Source organism: Lepidochelys kempii, chromosome 7 (genome assembly GCF_965140285.1).
Source record: "Lepidochelys kempii isolate rLepKem1 chromosome 7, rLepKem1.hap1, whole genome shotgun sequence".
Lineage (NCBI taxonomy): Eukaryota > Metazoa > Chordata > Testudines > Cheloniidae > Lepidochelys > Lepidochelys kempii.
Genome location: NC_136386.1, coordinates 26575221 through 26596252, shown reverse-complemented (window position 1 = coordinate 26596252; position 21032 = coordinate 26575221). Strand labels below are relative to the sequence as shown.

Here is a 21032-nt window from a genome sequence, read left to right as displayed (position 1 = left end):
CAATTATGTCAATATCTTCTCCAAATCAACCTTCTGCATTCAAAATCTAGAACAAGCATATATTTAAAGCCAGGCAGTTATACATCCAATATTCAAACCATTTCAATGAAAAAATTGATTGGCGTAAACTTACTTTCTAGAAAATATAGAGAATATAAGTGTTTTTGTCCATTTTAAGAACTTTTTCTTTAATTAACTTGTTGTATGACTTTATTCTAAGGCACAATTACAAGAATAAAGCAGAACAGCTCACACCTCCTCCTGGGTGTTCAGGCTTCTTTCCATGTTTACTTGCTCATTGGCATATTTTCATTGGGAGAGGACACCCCTGTTTATGCCCATTGCACCAAGAATAAGGTGTGAGTACTCCTTCCTAGGCAGACATTTCCCATTTTGTATGTGTGCAACTGATTGTTCCTTCCTAAGTGGAGTACTTTGCATTTGTCCTTATTGAATTTAATCCTATTTACTTCAGACCATTTTTCCAGTTTGTCCAGATCATTTTGAATTTTAATCCTGTCCTCCAAGGCACTTGCAACCCCTCCCAGCTTGGTATCGTTCACAAACTTTATAAGTGTATTCTCTATGCCATTATCTATATGGTGAAGATATTGAACAGAACCGGACCCAGAACCAATCCCTGAGAGACCCCACTCATTATGCCCTTCCAGCGTGACTGTGAACCACTGATAACTACTCTCTGGGAATGAATTTCCAGCCAGTATGACACCGCTACATGGCTAAAGAATGAGTGTAAAATACCTTTCACTAAGCTGTTGCTATTCTGAAGTATTATTGAAATACTTGTTAGCTAAACCAAGGAACAAATGCAATCTTTACAATATTTCCAGTTAGTGCATAGAATCATAGAATCATAGAATATCAGGGTTGGAAGGGACCCCAGAAGGTCATCTAGTCCAACCCCCTGCTCGAAGCAGGACCAATTCCCAGTTAAATCATCCCAGCCAGAGCTTTGTCAAGCCTGACCTTAAAAACCTCTAAGGAAGGAGATTCTACCACCTCCCTAGGTAACGCATTCCAGTGTTTCACCACCCTCTTAGTGAAAAAGTTTTTCCTAATATCCAATCTAAACCTCCCCCACTGCAACTTGAGACCATTACTCCTCGTTCTGTCATCTGCTACCATTGAGAACAGTCTAGAGCCATCCTCTTTGGAACCCCCTTTCAGGTAGTTGTAAGCAGCTATCAAATCCCCCCTCATTCTTCTCTTCTGCAGGCTAAACAATCCCAGCTCCCTCAGCCTCTCCTCATAACTCATGTGTTCCAGTCCCCTAATCATTTTTGTTGCCCTTCGCTGGACTCTCTCCAATTTATCCACATCCTTCTTGAAGTGTGGGGCCCAAAACTGGACACAGTACTCCAGATGAGGCCTGACCAATGTCGAATAGAGGGGAACGATCACGTCCCTCGATCTGCTCGCTATGCCCCTACTTATACATCCCAAAATGCCATTGGCCTTCTTGGCAACAAGGGCACACTGCTGACTCATATCCAGCTTCTCGTCCACTGTCACCCCTAGGTCCTTTTCCGCAGAACTGCTGCCTAGCCATTCGGTCCCTAGTCTGTAGCTGTGCATTGGGTTCTTCCGTCCTAAGTGCAGGACCCTGCACTTATCCTTATTGAACCTCATCAGATTTCTTTTGGCCCAATCCTCCAATTTGTCTAGGTCTTTCTGTATCCTATCCCTCCCCTCCAGCGTATCTACCACTCCTCCCAGTTTAGTATCATCCGCAAATTTGCTGAGAGTGCAATCCACACCATCCTCCAGATCATTTATGAAGATATTGAACAAAACCGGCCCCAGGACCGACCCTTGGGGTACTCCACTTGATACCGGCTGCCAACTAGACATGGAGCCATTGATCACTACCCGTTGAGCCCGACAATCTAGCCAGCTTTCTACCCACCTTATAGTGCATTCATCCAGCCCATACTTCCTTAACTTGCTGACAAGAATACTGTGGGAGACCGTGTCAAAAGCTTTGCTAAAGTCAAGAAACAATACATCCACTGCTTTCCCTTCATCCATAGAACCAGTAATCTCATCATAAAAGGCGATTAGATTAGTCAGGCATGACCTTCCCTTGGTGAATCCATGCTGGCTGTTCCTGATCACTTTCCTCTCATGCAAGTGCTTCAGGATTGATTCTCTGAGGACCTGCTCCATGATTTTTCCAGGGACTGAGGTGAGGCTGACTGGCCTGTAGTTCCCAGGATCCTCCTTCTTCCCTTTTTTAAAGATTGGCACTACATTAGCCTTTTTCCAGTCATCCGGGACTTCCCCGGTTCGCCACGAGTTTTCAAAGATAATGGCCAATGGCTCTGCAATCACAGCCTCCAGTTCCTTCAGCACTCTCGGATGCAACTCGTCCGGCCCCATGGACTTGTGCACGTCCAGCTTTTCTAAATAGTCCCTAACCACCTCTATCTCCACAGGGGGCTGGCCATCTCTTCCCCTTGCTTTTTCAGTTGTTACAATTCATTTTATTTCTCTGGGACTGGCTTTTGATTTCCGATGTTTAATTTAACATCGAGATAAATTTTTATTAAATTCATTGGAACTTGATAAGGGATCCCAAGTAGGCCCTTTCCTCTGTATGCTGGATTCCCCAAAATGCCATTTAATATGTGAATCCATTCAGCAACATTCTGTATAGTTTAAGATTTTTAAAAAGTTAACATTGCTACAGACTAGTTATATACAGGGTAAACTTTTTAAACTGGTTCATCTCTTTTTAAATTGCCTGTTCTCTCCGCCAGTGGCCACAACCACAGACCCTGGCGGCAAATCCTCAGCTGATGTAAATTGTCATAATTCCATTGTTTTCAATTAAAATTAATGTATTCATTTAATACAATGGGAATATTACAATTTACCCACTTGAGGATCTGCTCCCATATATTTCTACTCAGGGAGTCTTTTTCCCGGTGAAGGTTGAATACAGCATACAATGTTTTCCAGATCCAGTTAGGAGCCCTAATGTCTCCCCTAACATTCCTCTACTCATTCCACTCTCTCCCTTCCTCCCTAGCAGTTACTGTTCTTTCATGTATTCCTGTTTGCTCTTTATGCAGCCCCTTATCACATTAGATCAGTACAGTCATACAGGAAAGTCTAATAATCAAATACACCATAATTCCCATTCCTGACCAGGTCCCTTATAGGGTTCATAAAACAGTTATATCTCTGCATTCATAACAATATTACATATCAGCTTCACATCTGTCCATTATATGTTACCAACTCTATTTTTGCCATAAAATTCTACTTTGGATTTTTTTTTAATGAATTTGTCTTCTTTCCATAATGGTAATTTAGACTTTCTTATTCATTGAATAAATTATTATACCAGCTATGACCTTGCATAACCTACCTACCAATCACAGTAGCAAACCAGATAGAAAGGTTAATCATCAGTAACTGAAGTTATTTAAGTAGATTGTCAATAGATATCCATCCCATTCTTAGAATGTAACTGATGCTGCACCAAAGCTCGCAACACTCCGGAAAGCTTTGATCACTGGGAGAGATAGGGACTTCAACTCAAGCTATGGGATGTTGTAGGAGGCACAGCCTCTCCATACCCTCACACCTTCCCACTCTTTCAGAAATCAATGAACACTGCAAAACAATTGGGATGGAGTGTAGATGGTGTGGATATGTGCTACTGATAATCTACTCAAAGAATTCCCATTTCAGCTAAGTAACCTTTCTTTCTCCAAGCTAATGGACCAGGTGCCTTAGCTTGGAGGCAGTACCAGACACATAAATCTTTATGCATGGTCTAGCCACTAGAGGGAGACAAATAGCCACACTGGGTTAGCATATGCTACACACACGTGAACACAAAACAAAAGGAAATTATGACATTAGGTATTTCACCCTCATATGGCCTGTTTTACTCAAAGTTTTTTCAAAGCCTTCTATTTTCTTCAGACAACCTCTCAAACTAGTCACTTATTTTTAGACAGTAGAAAAACATTGTTATCTGAATGAAAGTGAAGCAAAGTATTTTCCATTAAATTCTTGCTGTATATAGCTAATTATATTATATAATAGTTATATTTATAGCACCTGAAAAATTATGTCAGCAAATAAAAGAAAACGGGTTTGCTTGCAAAAAGAAGTTCAGCATAAGCATCGTTTCTGATAAACCAGGTAAATAGGATAATCTATATCATGAAACTGTCTTTACATTACACAGTAAAACTTCCCAAATTTGTGTTAAATGAAGGACAACTACAAAAATAGGTTCAGACATTTTATTGCAGTTTTGTTTGCAGAATTTCAGTCTAAATTATTGTCTTTGTCATTGATTATAATTTATATAATCTACCATGTTTAAATATATAACAGCAAGATACTGGACAAACTATAAGTCAAAATTAACATTAAAAAGCTAGCAATGTGTGTTTTGCTACACTGGACTGTGATGTGCTGAAATACTAACATCTATTATAATGAGGTTATTGATGTAGAGTTGACATATGACTTGATTCGCAGATGCCCTACTGACTAACCTTTTGCAACTATATCTCACTGTAAACCTGTGGTAATTTTTGCTGGTAGGGAGAGCTGGTTTAACCGAACTATTTCTTTTGATACACACTGAATGTGATTTCCCCCTGGAGATTACAGGAGTCCCACATGTGTGAGTTATTACATAAATACTCAGGGGGGGAAAAAAGGTGTATCACATTAAATTTTCCCTGTTTCTTATTGTTTTAGGGTTTTTTTCCCCGAGAACTATTTTTCTTAAAGTGCCCATTAATATATATTACATACATCTTTCAAAACATTTATTAAAGCATATGTTCTATAAACTGTACCCTTATTAGAAATAGTCATTAGAAATGTTGTTTAATGAAACATGCAAATATTTTCAAATAATTTTTCATAGACTTTAAAGTAACTGTAACTGGAATATATGAGTAAAACCTAGTTTGTGATATCAGGATATCTTACTGTATTGCTTAATGGATTTAAGTCCTAAAAGTCAGGAGATCCAGGTTTTAGGTCTATTTCCGCTGTGTTTCTTTGGGCAATCCCACCTAAAATCATAGCTCATAAGAACATAAGAATGGCCATACTGGTTCAGACCAAAGGTCCATCTAGCCCAGTATCCTGTCTTCTGACGGTGGCCAATATATGGGGAAATATATGCTTGCCAAACAAATAAATTAATAAATAAGAAAAATCATTATTTCTGATGCACTGCTAAGACAGGGAAATCTACATTCAGACTTTTAGATGAAAGATGCTCCAGAAGTGCAAATAATATTACCATGGTTGTTATAGTGAAGTATTAATAATGTTCTGTAGTACTCCTGGCTTAAGTCACAAATCCTGAATGAGATTAACATGTTTTTAAGAATAAAATCAAGTTATTGAATATGTATATGTAAATAACTGTTGGTGAAGAAAAAGAAGATATGAAATGAAAAAACAATTGTAGTTACAAGATATTACATATTTTTGTAAATGGTCAGTTAAAAATACACTGTACAGAACACTGTCATTTCTGTCAGTCTATCAATTACTACAAAGAAAGAAGGATTTTAAGAGACTGCAAGTCTACTCGAAACTGATCTTCAAATACGATTTTCATAGATTGTCTATAGGGACCTTTTATAATAAAAGTCGTTTTGGCTTCTGGGAATTACACTGTGCAATGAAAACAAATGTCAAAGCAAATCCCAAAAGAAGAAAAACACTTCTGGTATTGATCCTCAGACCTACCAATCAACCTTTCTGCCCTCTGTAGATTCTCAAATAGTTAGAACTTTTCTTCATCTGAAACCTTTTAGAAAAATTCTCTTCAGCATAATCTTAAAACATTGGCTGAAGTTCAACACACATTTCAGCAACACATATGGAATTTATCCAGAACTTATGGAATCTCCACTGCCCAAGAAAAGAAAATGCCTAAGTGTTCATTCATGTTAACAATCTGAATTAATATTCAAATGTATGTAAGCTATCTGTGTCTTTAAATGTATTTATTTTGATTATTCTGATTTTGTAAGTATGCTATTTTTTAAACTTATTGCAATAAAACATCAGAAGCAGATTCAGCTTTTCTATGACTCCCATCATAAATCTCAGTACAAAGTCTCAACATCAAAACAAAAACAATACATCATAGTGGAGGCAATTTCCTCAATTTAAAAAACAAATAAAATATATATTATAAATATGTGCATATTATAGGTATGCATACAAGATGAATGCTTTCAAAAATGCAACTGCTTTTCCCCCAGAGATATTTGAAGGAAAAATCCCTCAGTGAACTGTGTGAAATTCATAATAAACTATACATTTTGCTGAGGCCTGGACATTTTTGAGGTTGAAGTTATTAGTTACACTTCCTATCCTGGCAAAATTCAACTATAATTAGAGAAGCAGAGAAATGGCAAAGGAACAAATGCCCAGGAACAAATCACTGATGTGCACAGTTGTGTAATCTACCATGCTAGGCTCTTTCTTTTCATACCTCTTGTTTTATAAAGGGTAAAAATATTCAATACATATACGCTCCTTATTTTTTTTAAACTGATCACACTTCAGCTTAACCACTGGAAAAGAAGAAACTTTACAATCCCTAAGGAACCTATAATTTGAAAACGGAAGCATACAAGAACATACTTCAGTTTTCAGGCAATAAATTGAAAAGAATTTTGCAGATGTATTACAGAAAACTGGCATAAAATATTGGCTTTTACATTTCTTCATATGTTAGTTCATTAACTCAATAGACAGTATATGGAGAAAGCCAAAAATTACAAAGATTGCCCATTTGGACTTGAAATTGGCTTGTTTATCCAAAAAGTATTTGCCAAGACCTGGAAAAATGTATCCAATTTAAGTAATGAAAATTTAGTGTGAACATCAGAAAAGAAACTTGTGCTGAAAATTCTTCTGTGGAGGCTAGGCTACTACATTAGAGCTCTAAAGCCCCAGGTATAGTAATGAGCCTCAGGATCTATAATCTTGTCTTAAACTGCAGCTTTAACCACAGATATGTTCAGGTAGCACAGGTACCTGGTTCAGGGTAGCAAAACTGTCACGCGTTTTAATAATAATCAATGAACTTATTACCCCCACATTTTTCCAAAACAGATTTTCAGAAGCTTTAAAGAGAGGCCTCTTTTCTAACTCTAACGCGGATATATTTGAAACCTGACACATTCTCAAATTCTGCCTTCAGATCTTTACCACAGCTCTCTAATTTTTGTATTAATTCATGAGTGAAGAAAGGAAAACAACCTTTTTATATATATAGTGATGAACCTAAATTCTGCTATCTTCCCAAATGTGAGTAGCTTTTTAACCTATGCTGTCAGCAACTGAGTTAGAAGCTCTCCAGACAATAGGCCAGATTGTCCATGGCTTTTATGCCGAGGGGAAGGCACAAACAGCCTTTCCTCCACCACTTACACAAAGTCCAAGGTCTAGTGCACTTGTGCCCCCCTCATTTCCCCCGGGTATGCACCACTTAAAATTCAGTGGGAAGAGAGAGAAGAATGTGGGCTAATCCTCTTCTCAATCCCTTCCCCTTCGCCACCCCATCTTTGTGTAGCTAGGCAGCTGTAGAGAAGGGCTGAAACAACCAAAGGTATAACACACTATGCATTTCCCCCTTTCACAATGAGGGAAGATCAAGGAGGAATTGTATCCTGAAAGGCAAAATCCTAACCTCAGCTCCCTCTTCCCACACAATGAAAGCCAATGGCTGAAAGCCCAAAATTGTATTTACACAAAATAACCAGAATTATTAAAACCTTCAAGATACTACATCTTCTTTCTGAGATGGATAGAGACCCAATTTCAGATAAATGCATGAGTTAAAAACTCTTTTGTTTGCTGTGTCATTGTAGCTATGTTAGTCCCAGGATATTTGAGACATAAGATGGGTGAGGTAATATTGAATTGAATCCGCTTCAGTTGGTGGAGAGACAAGCTTTCAAGCCTCACAGAGTTCTTTGTTAGGTTTGGAGGAGGTAACCAGAGTGTCCAAGCTAAATGCAAGGTGGTATGGATTGTTAAGCATAAGGGGTTCACACATGCTGTAAGGGATGTATTAGCATGAAATGAGCAATTAAGGGTTAGCAAGCAGTAGGGTGTGTTACAAATTGTTGTGATGAGCCATAAAACCAGTGTCTCTGTTAAGTCCATGTTTTTAGTTCCCAGTAGAGGGGTGAATTATGCTAACCCTTACTTGCAGAGTTTATTCTAAGTGGTCTCGCTACAGCATGTGTGAACCACTTATGCTTAACAGCCTATCCCACCTTGTTTTAACTGTGACACTCTGGTTATCTTCTCCAGACCCAAGGAAAAGCTCTGTGAAGCTTAAAAGCTTGTCCCTTCCACCAGCAGAGTTGGTCCAATAAAAGATTGCCTCACCTACCTTGTCTCTAAATTAAAATTAAATTTGAATACAATAACTTATGATTTTGAGAGTCCTGAAAATGGGAGCAGTGTGTGTTTCAGTATGAAGTGAGCTGTAGCTCACAAAAGCTTATACTCAAATAAATTTGTTAATCACTACAAAGCTGTAATTTTATGGATGGGATTTCATCCTACCTTGTTTGAAAATTCAGAAATGCATACTGACATCTGTTTGTGTAATGCAGTCACACTGCTTCTTTTATCTCTAAATAGATTACACTGTTGTATTTGTTTGTGATACTTCATCTCATCTTCAAATCTTCTCTTTTTATTAACATTTTAATATCACTGTTTTTGACATGTCAGAAAGAAAATTCCTTCTACAGCATATCATAATAAATGTACATCAGGTATACCACTTGGTTAGGTTTTGGTTATATTTTAATTTAAGAAGACTAGAGAAATGAGATGTGACAACACATTCTGTCTTCAATGTATCTTCTATTTCTAATGCTGTTAGGGTGGTAGAAATTATACCAATGTGTCAACAAACTGGTAAATAAGATTGAAGGATTGTTGGGGTCCTAGAGAAAATGGAATTGTAGAGCACAAAACAGTTTAGTGCTGAGTTAAATCACTTGGGACCTAATTTAATTGAATGGGTGTCTACAGACTTTCACATGCCGAGAATCATACTTCTACAAACCTAGAACCATTTTGCTAGCCTGCAAATAGCGGAGAACAATTTATTTAAAGGAATAGTACTGTGGATAAACTGAAATCCCAGATTACAATATTCCAGATTAACCTGGATTTTGCTCTTAAAGAAAAGGAAATCTCTGCAAAGAAAAATCTCTCTTCATGATATGGTCCTCTGCTCTCTTCTACTCAACCTGCTTTCAGGAGAATTATTATTAACTTATTTGTTTAAATTTACAAAGGAGGCAAAAAAATTTCATAAAATAAATCTCAGGGGAAAATGACAGAAACAGATTTTGAAGTTGAGCAGATCAGAACAAAATAGGCAATGAACATTTTTTACTTCTCTCTTCCTGCTGGCCCAAAAATCTACCTTGGGACATGTATGTGTGTTGCTGTTTAGATAAATACACACACACACACAACTGAGTTATTGTGCTCAGCATGAATATAATATGTCATGTTTTTGATCAAATTTTATAGTGGGAATTCTACATTTATGAGATGTAAATCAGGCACAAGTAGAAATGTTTCCTATGAAAGTTATTCTGATAATTTACTTTGTATTTGATAAGAACAATTTGTGTAGTATTATGTGCAAATTTTCATTGTTTAATATTGTGGTTGGAGCACATGAGATACTCTTCAAATAAAATTATAATCACCGTACAGTTTGTGAGGTCCACTGGATACTTTAGAGTTCTTTTAAAAGTATTTAGTTTCAGACTAAAGTATTTGGTTTCCAGACACTCTGCTGTGATTTAAGATTGTTGGTGGCTCATGCTTCTGAGGGAGTGCGTAGGCCATGCTGCAGTGAGGTAATGGCTATGTCCAGTCCCTTCATTAGCAGTATTCAAGCAATTATGGAACTGGTTGAAGTAAGACTTGACCTTAGATTTTCTTTATGTCTGAGATACCTTTACATTGTTTTAGTGTATAAGTTTTTATAAACACATGTGATTATGGGAGTATTTTAATCTATATTCTTAGCCAGTTTTCTCCACTCCCCCAGTTCCTGCCATTTACTTCTTCCTCTTTAGAGGATAGAGAGAGAGAAAACTGACATCTACAAAATCAGTCATCCACTTATTGGAAAACAGTGCTGTTTACTTGAACGGCAAGTTATCAATAAGAGAAAATTTTGGAATCACACAGGATGGGAGATAATATTTTGCCATCTTCCTCTATACAAGTCACATCAAGACATGCTAAGCCTCCTTCTGGCAAGCAAAGGTATTTTCCTATTTTAAAAAAATCAATCAACATATTTTTACAAAAATAAATAATTAGTATATCAAAACAGGAGATGGTCTGTAAGCATTCTTAACTGGATGTTGCCTTACAAACTTAATTTTATTCTTATTGAGAGGATTGGGAACTCAATATTTATTAGCAAGCAAATTAGTTTGCTGAAAGTAACAAGTCATAACACATGTTGGCGAGTTATTCTGATATCTAGACAATATAGCATGAAAGCTTGCCCTGTAATAAAAGAGAAAGGAGAACTACAGAAAGATAAATAGTTGAGGTTTTTTTCAAACTTTTTACAGCTTGGAATCCACACCAGAAAACATAGATTTGAGAAGTTCTGTGGAAAGCTGCAAAAAACTTTAACACTGAACCAAAGATTTTTGAGGGCCAGGGGAAAAACTGAAATACTCAAATTAAACAAACCTCTCAACTGCAAATTAAAAAAATCATAAACAGATATAATGATCTCAGATATCTATACATGTTTTGATAATATTTTGTCTTCAAAATGTAAACAGATCTTTGGCTTTATAGTCAGGGGAGTAAAAATCTTCCTTCTTTGAATGCTTAATTTCACGATTGAAAAAGCTGTGTATTGATAGCCATCTGTTGATCCCATATCCACAATAAACTGCATAATTTACTCTAAAATAAAGTTTAAAATGTAGCAGGAACTACTGTGTGTTTTTTTTTTAAAGAGAAAGAGAGGGTACTTACCAACAGTAATAGCTGCAGTCCTTCACACAGATTACCAGTATAACCACTTTCAAGTTTTCCTAGGGACCTATGCACTTTTGGCATTGATGTCACGACCCTTCAAAAAGCAATGGTATGATCCCTCATGCAACCAATGTTCAATAAAAAGAAATATACAGAGCTACACCCCCAACTCCAGCACAGTTCTTTTCCCATTTATCAATAACATAACAACAACGATAGAGGAAGGAATGTGTACAACTTCCTATATTAGTCAGAAAACCAGCATCCCTGTTATTCTGTAGACCCAAACAAGTATATTTCTTGTTCCCACTTGCCGTAAAGAAAAGTATTTAAGAAGTTCGTCATCCATGAAAAGACTGAAGTCACCACGAAGAGTTTGAGAGACTATCCATGTTGATCACTATAATTTCTGCTCAAGTCATCTGCTTGCAAGACAGATGAAGAGCCAGGGAAGAGAGGGGATGCTTGATACACCATTTTCAAAGTCACACAGCTTCTTGACAAAATGGACATGGGCAGCTCCTCCCTCTCTTACTATTTCAGTAATATAGGCCAGTGTTTACACGGTGTGCCTCAGGATTCGCATTGGTCTGCCCTTGATTTGTGAAAGGAAAGCTCTGAAAACTATATAAGTAACCTTAATTTCCAAGACATTATTCTGAAGTCAGGCCTCTTCATATTTCTGAAGGCCCCTAAATTTTATAGCAATCCAAATATGACCCTAAAGTTATGCCTGAAACATCAATCACAATTTAAGCCAACAGCTAAGGGAGATTGAAATGAATTCCCCCAGCAGACGTCCTTGGGCATTGTCCACCACAATAGGGGGTCTAGAATCTTCTGAGACATGATCACTAAAGGCTGGAGATTGTCAAGCCAAGAAAGATACTCAATTCTTAACCAGCTTTGAAGGTGCCTCACCCTGAGCCAAGTGAAGAGTATCGTATACTCACAGGATGCCATGAGACCTCTAAATTTCAGGAAGAAACTGATGTTGTTGTGAGGCTGAGGTTTCACAGAAACTACTGACTTCTGAATTTCTTGAAACCCGTCACATAGCAAGTAAGCAGTTGCAGTCTTAGGGACCTTCTCAGCTGTGTAAACTAGATGGAAATCCAGCTAACTTATTTCCTTGGGTTTTCCCTAGGGCAGTGGCTCTCAACCTTTCCAGACTACTGTACCCCTTTCAGGAGTCTGATTTGTCTTGCTTAACCCCAAGTTATACCTCACTTAAAAACTACTTGCTTACAAAACCAGATATAAAAATACAAAAGTGTCACAACAAACTATTACTGAAAACTTGCTTTCTTTCTCATTTTTACCATATAATTATAAAATAAATCAACTGAATACTTACATTTCAGTGGGCAGTATAAACAAGTCATTATCTGTATGAAATTTTAGTTTATACTGATTTCGCTAGTGGTTTTTATGTGCCTGTTGTAAAACTAGGCAAATATCAAGATGAGCTGATGTACCCCCTGGAAGACATCTGCTACCCCCAGGGGTACATATGCCCCTGCTTGAGAACCACTGTCCTAGGGGAATCTCCAAGTAGCCTAGAGCCAGCTCTATGGTCTCCCGCACCAACTCCTTCCCAGCTCCCAGTGTAGGAGCCCTACCTGGGGAGAAAGGGGATCTGGCCAGAGCTACACTGTGCTCCAGCACAGGATGTGTCCTGAACTGACATATTAGACCCTTGGAGCCACAGCCAGCTGGCTATGGCCTCACATATTATCAAGAATCTATTATACTTGGTCAAAGAATTTTAGGTCACTCTTTACATTAAGGTTGCATTTTTAAATGGTTTATAAAAGGTTAATAATTTAACAGATGTTATAAGCATATACAGACATGAGTAATATGTGCTATAAGCACATCCAGTAGAAGGTATTACAGAGGGATATAAGCCACATGAATAAAGCAACATATTGAGCTATTGGACTCTATAGTAATGTATAAGAATTAATTCACCATGTATTAAAACATCCACAAATAATTTATTAACTATTTATATACTATTTATAAATGAAACCTTAATATAAAGATTAACTATGTTTTCCATTTTATCTGGTTGTTCGTTGGGACAACACTAAAATCACATCTATGAATTCACTATGTGCCCATTTCACTAAAAAGGATTTAAGCAGAAGCCACACAGGTTCAAATTCTATCTACTGATATAAAATATTATCATACCTTCCAACTGATAACAAATATCCATATTCCAGCAGTGGGCTAATTCCTCATTGGGAGAGAAAATGAGTAGACACAAGTTACCTCATTATAATCTAATTTATTTACAATATGTATCATTTAGAACACAGATATTAGAAAGCAAAAGCCGAACACAGTAGAAATTCAGTATGCTCACAAATGTAGTCAAAAGCTCAGAGACCTGCAGAAAGCAGCTGTATTGCATCCCTCCAGCCAGATTCTTCGTAACTAAGTTTGCAGGAGTATTTATATTATGCCAAATAAATTAAATTATTTAATATGATGAGGTGCTAAAGTTTTAAGTCCAAGTCCCCTTCAGTCAGATGCCTCAGATGTCAATCAAAATCACCTCTGAGTTAGTGCAAGCGCTCTGGGTCAGTCTAGTCTTTTCTATAAACATAGCCATTTGTATTTCCAAAAGATCTCCATTTCACATTTCAAAGATTTCTTTTACATTTGACATTGGTTTCTATGAGCTCTCTGTTCCTCACTTACCTGCTTTTGAACACTTGCCCTTTAATCCAACCTGCTTTGCACCCCTAATCAATGGAATGAGAGACAGTCTAATTCACTGAGGGAGCGGACAGCAGAGAGAGAACACATCTAGTCCAGTGAAAGCACAACAGACATCAACAGGGAGTGGACAGAAAGAAGTGAGAGCAAGGAGTGAGGAAAAGTTATCCAGATAGCCAGTCAGCTAATAGTAAAACCAGGATAAAACTTGGATTTCACTGGAACAGGACAACACTAGGACTGACCCTGATCACCTTACTTATGGGTTAGATTGTGCCATAGTAAGGAGCAGTGTTGAGCTGCCTCTCCCCAGAGAAAGCACTCATAAGCATTCTGCAGCAGAGTCTGTCCCAGAGTTTCAAGCACATAGAGGTTGTGGACCTGCTTCTAAGGCCTTTGTGTGGTTCAGGATATCAGTAAGCCCTGTGCAGTCAGCTAGATCTGCTGGCTGGTGCTTTGTGGTGGGAAGGGGCAAAGCCATGGCCCCACCTCCTTTTCACTTCCAAGGGAGTAGAGAAGGTACAATCCAGCACTCCTCCTGAAAGCAGGAATTGCAACTGCCCAAAGGGAGATGGAAGCTCATTGTACCCTGACCCTTCACATGTGCATTTAGGGCCATGCAGAGTCTAACTCTACACGATGGATACTACTCTGATCAAGATGCCCTATAATGTCAATTCCCAAGTTATAAATAAAGATTTGGTATCACTGGCTTTTACTCACATTACATTATATCTTGCAAAGTGTTGAGCGTCTCCTTCAAGATGCTCGGAACCTTCAACTTTCAGTGATGTCAGAAGGCACCTAGTGGTTCAGAAATCAAGCTACCAACAGTGAGGTAACTTTCAAGGACCAGTGCGAAAGCCGGGTCTGAGAGAGATTAACCTCTTTTTTTGTTTTGTCAGATCTTTTAATGCCTCTTTAACCTGTGGGTCACAGTCCCATGTGAATAAGGCCCTCATGTTAGAGAAAGTTAAAGCACTTTCCATTTAGGAAGAGGTCATTCAGTTTTTCTGAACAATTGTATCAGACTTCCCTCTCTTTTTACCTACAATATGCCACATATACTATTACTGGGTATATTGTTGTTTACAGAAACAAGTATCCAAAAGTTGTAAACACACCCAGGACGGAAACACCACATCTTTTAATTTCCAGATAAAGATAACCACATATGGTGCATTCCTTCTCAAGGTAAGTTTATTCTGTTATACAGGAATTAAACACATTATAGCGGACATTTATTTCTGCCTCATGTAGACTTCTAAAATATACATTTTAAATGAAAAATTAATGTAATGAATATAAAGAATATTAATATTAAAATAATTGTTCTTAATTATTTAACATTTTCATAATTAATTACTGGCAAATGTTTGATAGCAACTGAGTTGCAGAAGAGGGATATATCCGAGGCGCAGCTTATTCTTTGAAAATTCAGCCAAGGTATCACTCTGGTACTATTTGATGGGCACATTATAATTATATATAAGAAGATAAAATGAGAGAGATATGAAAGCTCCACATGGTTTTCTCTGAGGGTACCACATCAAAGACTTAGAAAGAGAGTTCTGAAACTATCTTTTAGTGAATGTTTCCACCACAACAGCCTTCTGAATTATCAATGGCAAAAATAAAGCGCTCTCAGGCTATTAAATCAGATTCTGTTTACTGGGATAAATTAATTTATAAAAACTAATTCAGTGTTCTAAATGGTAATTCTGTACTATAGAAATCTAATTTTATCCTTATAAATTACATGGTCCATGGTAAACCTACATAAACTTCATGATTTCTTTTTTTAAAACCCCAGATAGTATAGTACAGTGCAGTATACAACACTGCAATTTATAAAATTTCCAAGAACTTGGATGATATATAATCTCCTATATCTGATTCTGACATATCTAGCAGTTGTAGAGCCTACACTAGGTAGCAAATAGTGGTGTTAAATTCTCCATATTGCACACAGACATACTTGGAAACACAATACAGAACATAGCACATGCAGGCCAAATTTCATCTATTAGAAACCATTCAGGGAGCCACTATACCACCAGATCAAGCAAACAAGCACCTGGAGTACTGTAACTTAAACTTTACCTATACACACTGATTCCAGGTATCCCCATGTGGTTCACAGAATTTTGTAATATTAGATACTTTTGATCAGAGGTTATTTTTAGTCAATTGTCAGAGAAGGCTAAATAATAACTGAATGCAGGTATCAAAATGATGTGTTAGTCTCTGCTACAATATTACTTCGTCTGTACCCATTGTATTATTGAATTGTATCAGCTGATTATCTTGCAGAATCTTTCTCTCTGAATTTTGATGATCCATTAACTGTATAAACTCTTCTGAAACCAAGGTAAAAACCTGTCTTTAAAAATGAGGATCTGTTGGTTCATGAAGGCTCTGCTTTTTCCTTGTGATACTTGTTTTTAAATCTTTGAATGTTTTTATATATATATATATATATATATATATATGTGTGTGTGTGTGTGTGTGTGTGTGTGTGTGTAAGAATAATATAATGCTTAACCTATAATTATTTTACAGGGAAAAACACACAAAACAAAAAAATACGTTCACATTCCTTTCATTTTGAGATAAGTCAGGAAATGGAAATGGAATATCCTTCTTTCCTTTACACTAAGGGAAAATGATGTTACACTGAAGAGAAGACCAATAGATTCCACTCAGCATTCCTTCAAATTACTCATACATAAGTCGGGTCACATAGGTATAAATGGGTGCAGAATTTGCTCCAAGGAGTGCAAGTGAAATAAATGTAAGAGAGAATTGTATGGCTATACTATACAGATTTAAAATTCTCAATTCAAATCAAGTTGTCAGCATTTCATATCTATGATTAATACTTAATGTATTTAGCAAATTCTCATTCAGAGTCTTCTTATTCTGCATTGCATGGAAGATCCCCTTCTAGCACATATTGGACCTAATCTTGTGAGGTTATGAATGCCTCCTCTGATGGGAGTTGAGTGATCACTGTGTTGCAGGTTCAGACCCATTATGCATCTTTGAAACAACACATAAATTGGAAAAATACTTTTTCTGGCAATTTTAAAGTGTAATTAGTAAACCAGTATACAATTATGAATTAAGAAATCGGCTCACCTGCAAGTGCTGAGAGTTGTCTGTCATATTGTCTTCTCGCCTACGAACTTCTTCCAGCAACTGCGCATTCTTCTTTTTTTCCATTTGTTGATTGTGCTTCAGATTGGCCACTTTCTTGTTTTGATCTTTCGTGTGTCTAAGAATTGTATGCATATGTCCGTTAATTCTGATGGCTACAATCACGTATCTCTTGCTCCAATTTAAACTTGTGAACATGATTTATCACCAGACGTCACGTTTAAAACATAACATTTTATCCTGTTTTTAAAATGATATATCAAAATGGTCTAGATGAAATGAAATTTCCAATGATAAAACAAATATTCTGGCCCACAGATTATTTTCATCTTTGAAACCTTCTCACAAGACATATTCCAAACACTCTTTATGCTAAAATAGATGTATAATCTCATGATATTGCTGTCATACATGACATAGTAGAGAATTTTTTTTGAAGAGTTTGTTGTATGTTTGGCTGAATGTGTTTGTTATGAAGCTGCCTGCTTCAAAAAGAATAGTTTCTGACAACGGACCAGATCCTGCAGTCTTCACACAGGCACTGACTTCTCAGACAGTTTTGCCTGAATAAGGATTACAGGATTGGACCTTGCAGTAATATTTAATTATTAAGATACAGGGAAATAATAGGTAAAGTATACTGAATGTTCCAGCTGTGCTGTTTGCTGAAGTATGCTGCACATTCATATTTTTACAGTTCATTTATGGATGGCTTTTGGGGGAAAAAGATAAAAACCAGAGGAGCCTTATGTTTTTAAATGACATAATTCTGATTTCTACAAAGGAATTAAGTAAATAAATCATTCCTGGCTAGCATTTCATGAAATTAGAAATATTTTCTCAGAATTAAACATTTTGTTAAGACTGAGCTCAACTTAAGCTAAAAATTATATTATTCAATTGTTTCAAAGTTGACTCATATTTCACTAGGAATCCTATTTATTAAAATATTCAGAATTCTCCTGCTTCTTGTACTTAGAATATTTCCCTAGATAATGGGGTAAAACACTTTTTTGCCATTTATCCTACATCGTCAGCAACTGTCATGTCAAACTCTGAAAAAATTCTTAGAGCTGTGTTTTCTACCTGCTTGGGTTCCTAGATATTATTTTCTTTGACTTTCTTTTGATTCTGAGGAATTTGCTTCTTTTTATCTATATAATAATAAAGTCATGTGCAAATTCCTAATCAGATCTACAGGCTAATCCTTTTTTGCCAAATGAAGGGGATATTTTCCAGTGTCTATAAGGAAATTCCCCAGTTGCTTCTGCAGTGGACACTTTAAGAAAAGGTCTAGTTACAATGTACATTTGCTGCACAGATATTAGGATGCTGCAACAATTGGGCCATGTTTTATAATTTTAATTGTTTTCTACTGACAGTGCCACTTACTTCCCACAATGGGTCCTGCCATTTATTATTTACACTACAAACTTTCCGGTGAATCTTAAGGAAACAGCAGTGTCATTATGCTTTTTTTTAAAAAAAATTAGAAAAGAATGGCATAGAACAAATTTGTAGGTACAGCACCATTATACAACAGATAGTCTATTATTATTAATGGAAAAATCACCAGTAACTATGTAAGAGTAAGAATTTATAAAAGCAGTTAAATTAAAAACCAACACTACTTGAAAATAGCCTAATGTATTTCTACTAGGAAAAGCCTTAAAAAGTTTCAGGGAACAATGCTGTCTGATCAGAGATATAGAACTCTAATTATTGCAAGTACTATAAAATTAAATGAATTTTCCCCAGATCTCAGTCCAGCCACACAGGTTGAAGAAGGGCTTTGCTATTCTGAAAATAAATCTGGTAGACAAGGGAGCTGAAACCTCTATTTTTCCACCAAGCAAAACTAAAAAGGGCCTGATTCTTTGTTGCTCTCAGCACCTTACCTAGTCATTTGCAACAGTGAAAAATGAGTGTAAAAGGCTAACATCATGATTTGACAGCATTTTACTTTTACTTTGCACTGGCATAAGGGACTACACAAGGTGCAGGGCAATGGAAAATCATGCCCAAGGTCACTTTTGTTGGGCAATCTCATATATTCTGGGTCAAGCAGCAGCAACCAGATTACATGACTATCTCTTAAATACTGTTGAAGGCAAGGGCAGGGATGTACAAGAAACTAACAATGACTGAAACAGGACTCAGAGCATGATATTGATTTCCTTCCTTTTTTGACATGTTCCCTTTTTTCCCTTCCAGCACTGGGGAAGACCTCCCGATAAATCCTTGGTAATGCAATGTTCTTTCACACAATGTATTTTTTAGATATATTACCAGTGTGAGACTGTATAAATGCTCTATATTACATCAATTAGAAGTTAAGATGGCAGAGTAAGAAACTGGAACTTTATCCGTTACAAATCTTCAATTACTCAGGGTTTCTCCCTTTCCGTGTAATGATGGATGCCAACATATAATAGTTTGTTCCTTGGTGATTGGTTTTGGTTAGAGTGCAGAGTGGAGAGACTGGTATCCAGTGCCGCCAAAAGCCGAAAGGGCCAGCTTCTGAAGATAACAGAGACCTGGGTTTCACTGGTAGACCTTGTGTCTGTGGAAAGAGAGAGCCTGAAGTCTTCACAGACTCCTTTTGTACCTTCCTTCTACCCCTTTGCAGGAGGGAGGGTGAGAGGATTTGAAGTGAGCTGAATTCTAGAATTAGACTGAGAATGGTCTACTCTAAGTTATGGGTCATATGGTGGGAGTCCTATAACCCCTGCACTGAAATCACTTCAGTGCCTGGTACATGAGAGATGTGGGACATACAGCACACCTCCCCAGTGTTAAGTTAATAAAATTACAGCCTGCCACTTAAATCCATCCCTGTATCTGCCTTCATTCACCTACATGTCCTGATCATGCATGAGATGGAGGGAAGATGGGAAGTTAGGTGGCAATATTACAGCATCACATGCTGTTTCTCAGATTATACAATACAACATACAAATGTTTCTAGAATTTTAGACAATGTAGCACCTTCTGTTACTGACTACTACATAGCATATGGCAATAAGAGAACTGATGAACTTCATATAAAAGTAAGTATGCAAAGCTGATATGCAGAGCTCTGCCTCATTCACTGTGTGAAAGAGGCACTTTACAAAGGCTGTAGAAAAATATGTATGAAAGTTATAACGTATTATTTAAGAAAGAGTTTTTGATCATGTGATTATTATTATTTGCATTGCAGTAGTGCCAACATCCCCCAATCAGGGATTAGGGCCCAACTGAACTAGGCACAATACAAACAAATCAAAGACGATCCATGCTCTGGACAGCTTGCTGTATAGGGTTATGATAAGAGGCAACATATAACCAGCCAAATGGGTGGTGGATGTTTAGCAGTAAAGGTCAATATATGTGCATAGCATTCGTAATCTCAGAGCTCACAGTAAAGATTGCATCCTAATATGCATATACAAAATAGAGCTAAGGTTGCAAGTGGAAACCCCACTGACATTCCTTGACTACTGGGTACTTAAAATGCACAGCTAACCATTTCTTGAGAAAGATTTTGAGAGACTCTGCTAGATTGTGGTTATTTTGTATATTTGTTTATTTTTTAAAGAAAAAAGAAATATAATCTTAAACTATATTGCTAGAAGTCTCTGGAATGCTCTCTCTTGTACACTCCGGTCCCTATTCAACGAAGTGCTTAAGCAGGTATGCAACTTTGAGCACATTAATCCCAATGACATTAATCAGACTAATCACACTCTTTGCTGGATTGAGACCTCATCTGGCGTGTCTACACTGCAGTTAAAATCCATGCCAATTGACTCAGGCTCATAGAGCTCAGCCTAAGGGGGTGTTTAACTGTGGATGGAGCTTGGGACCTGGGACCCTGGACCCTGGAAAGTAGAAGGTTCGCAAAGCTTGGGCTGCAGCCTGAGCCCAAATGTCTATATCACAATTAAACAGCCTTTTAGCCTGGGCCCTGCAAGCCTGAGACAGCTGGCATGAGCCAGTTGCGTGTTTTTAATTGCAGTGAGGACTAGCTTCTGTATAATCCTTTCTCACTAAGAGCCAGATTCTGCCACTCTACTTTCACT

The 21032-nt window shown here is 37.2% G+C and overlaps 1 protein-coding gene across 9 annotated transcripts in view; it reads right to left on the bottom strand.

Annotated features, from left to right (window-relative positions):
* Positions 1-21032, bottom strand: part of ERC2 (ELKS/RAB6-interacting/CAST family member 2) — an 833583-nt gene that overhangs the window by 380927 nt on the left and 431624 nt on the right. For all 9 annotated transcript variants that reach the window (XM_078853606.1, XM_078853612.1, XM_078853608.1 and 6 more), the window contains one exon: positions 16951-17086. In XM_078853606.1, coding sequence (XP_078709732.1) covers positions 16951-17086 — 136 coding nt within the window. The remainder of the gene's footprint in view (positions 1-16950; positions 17087-21032) is intronic.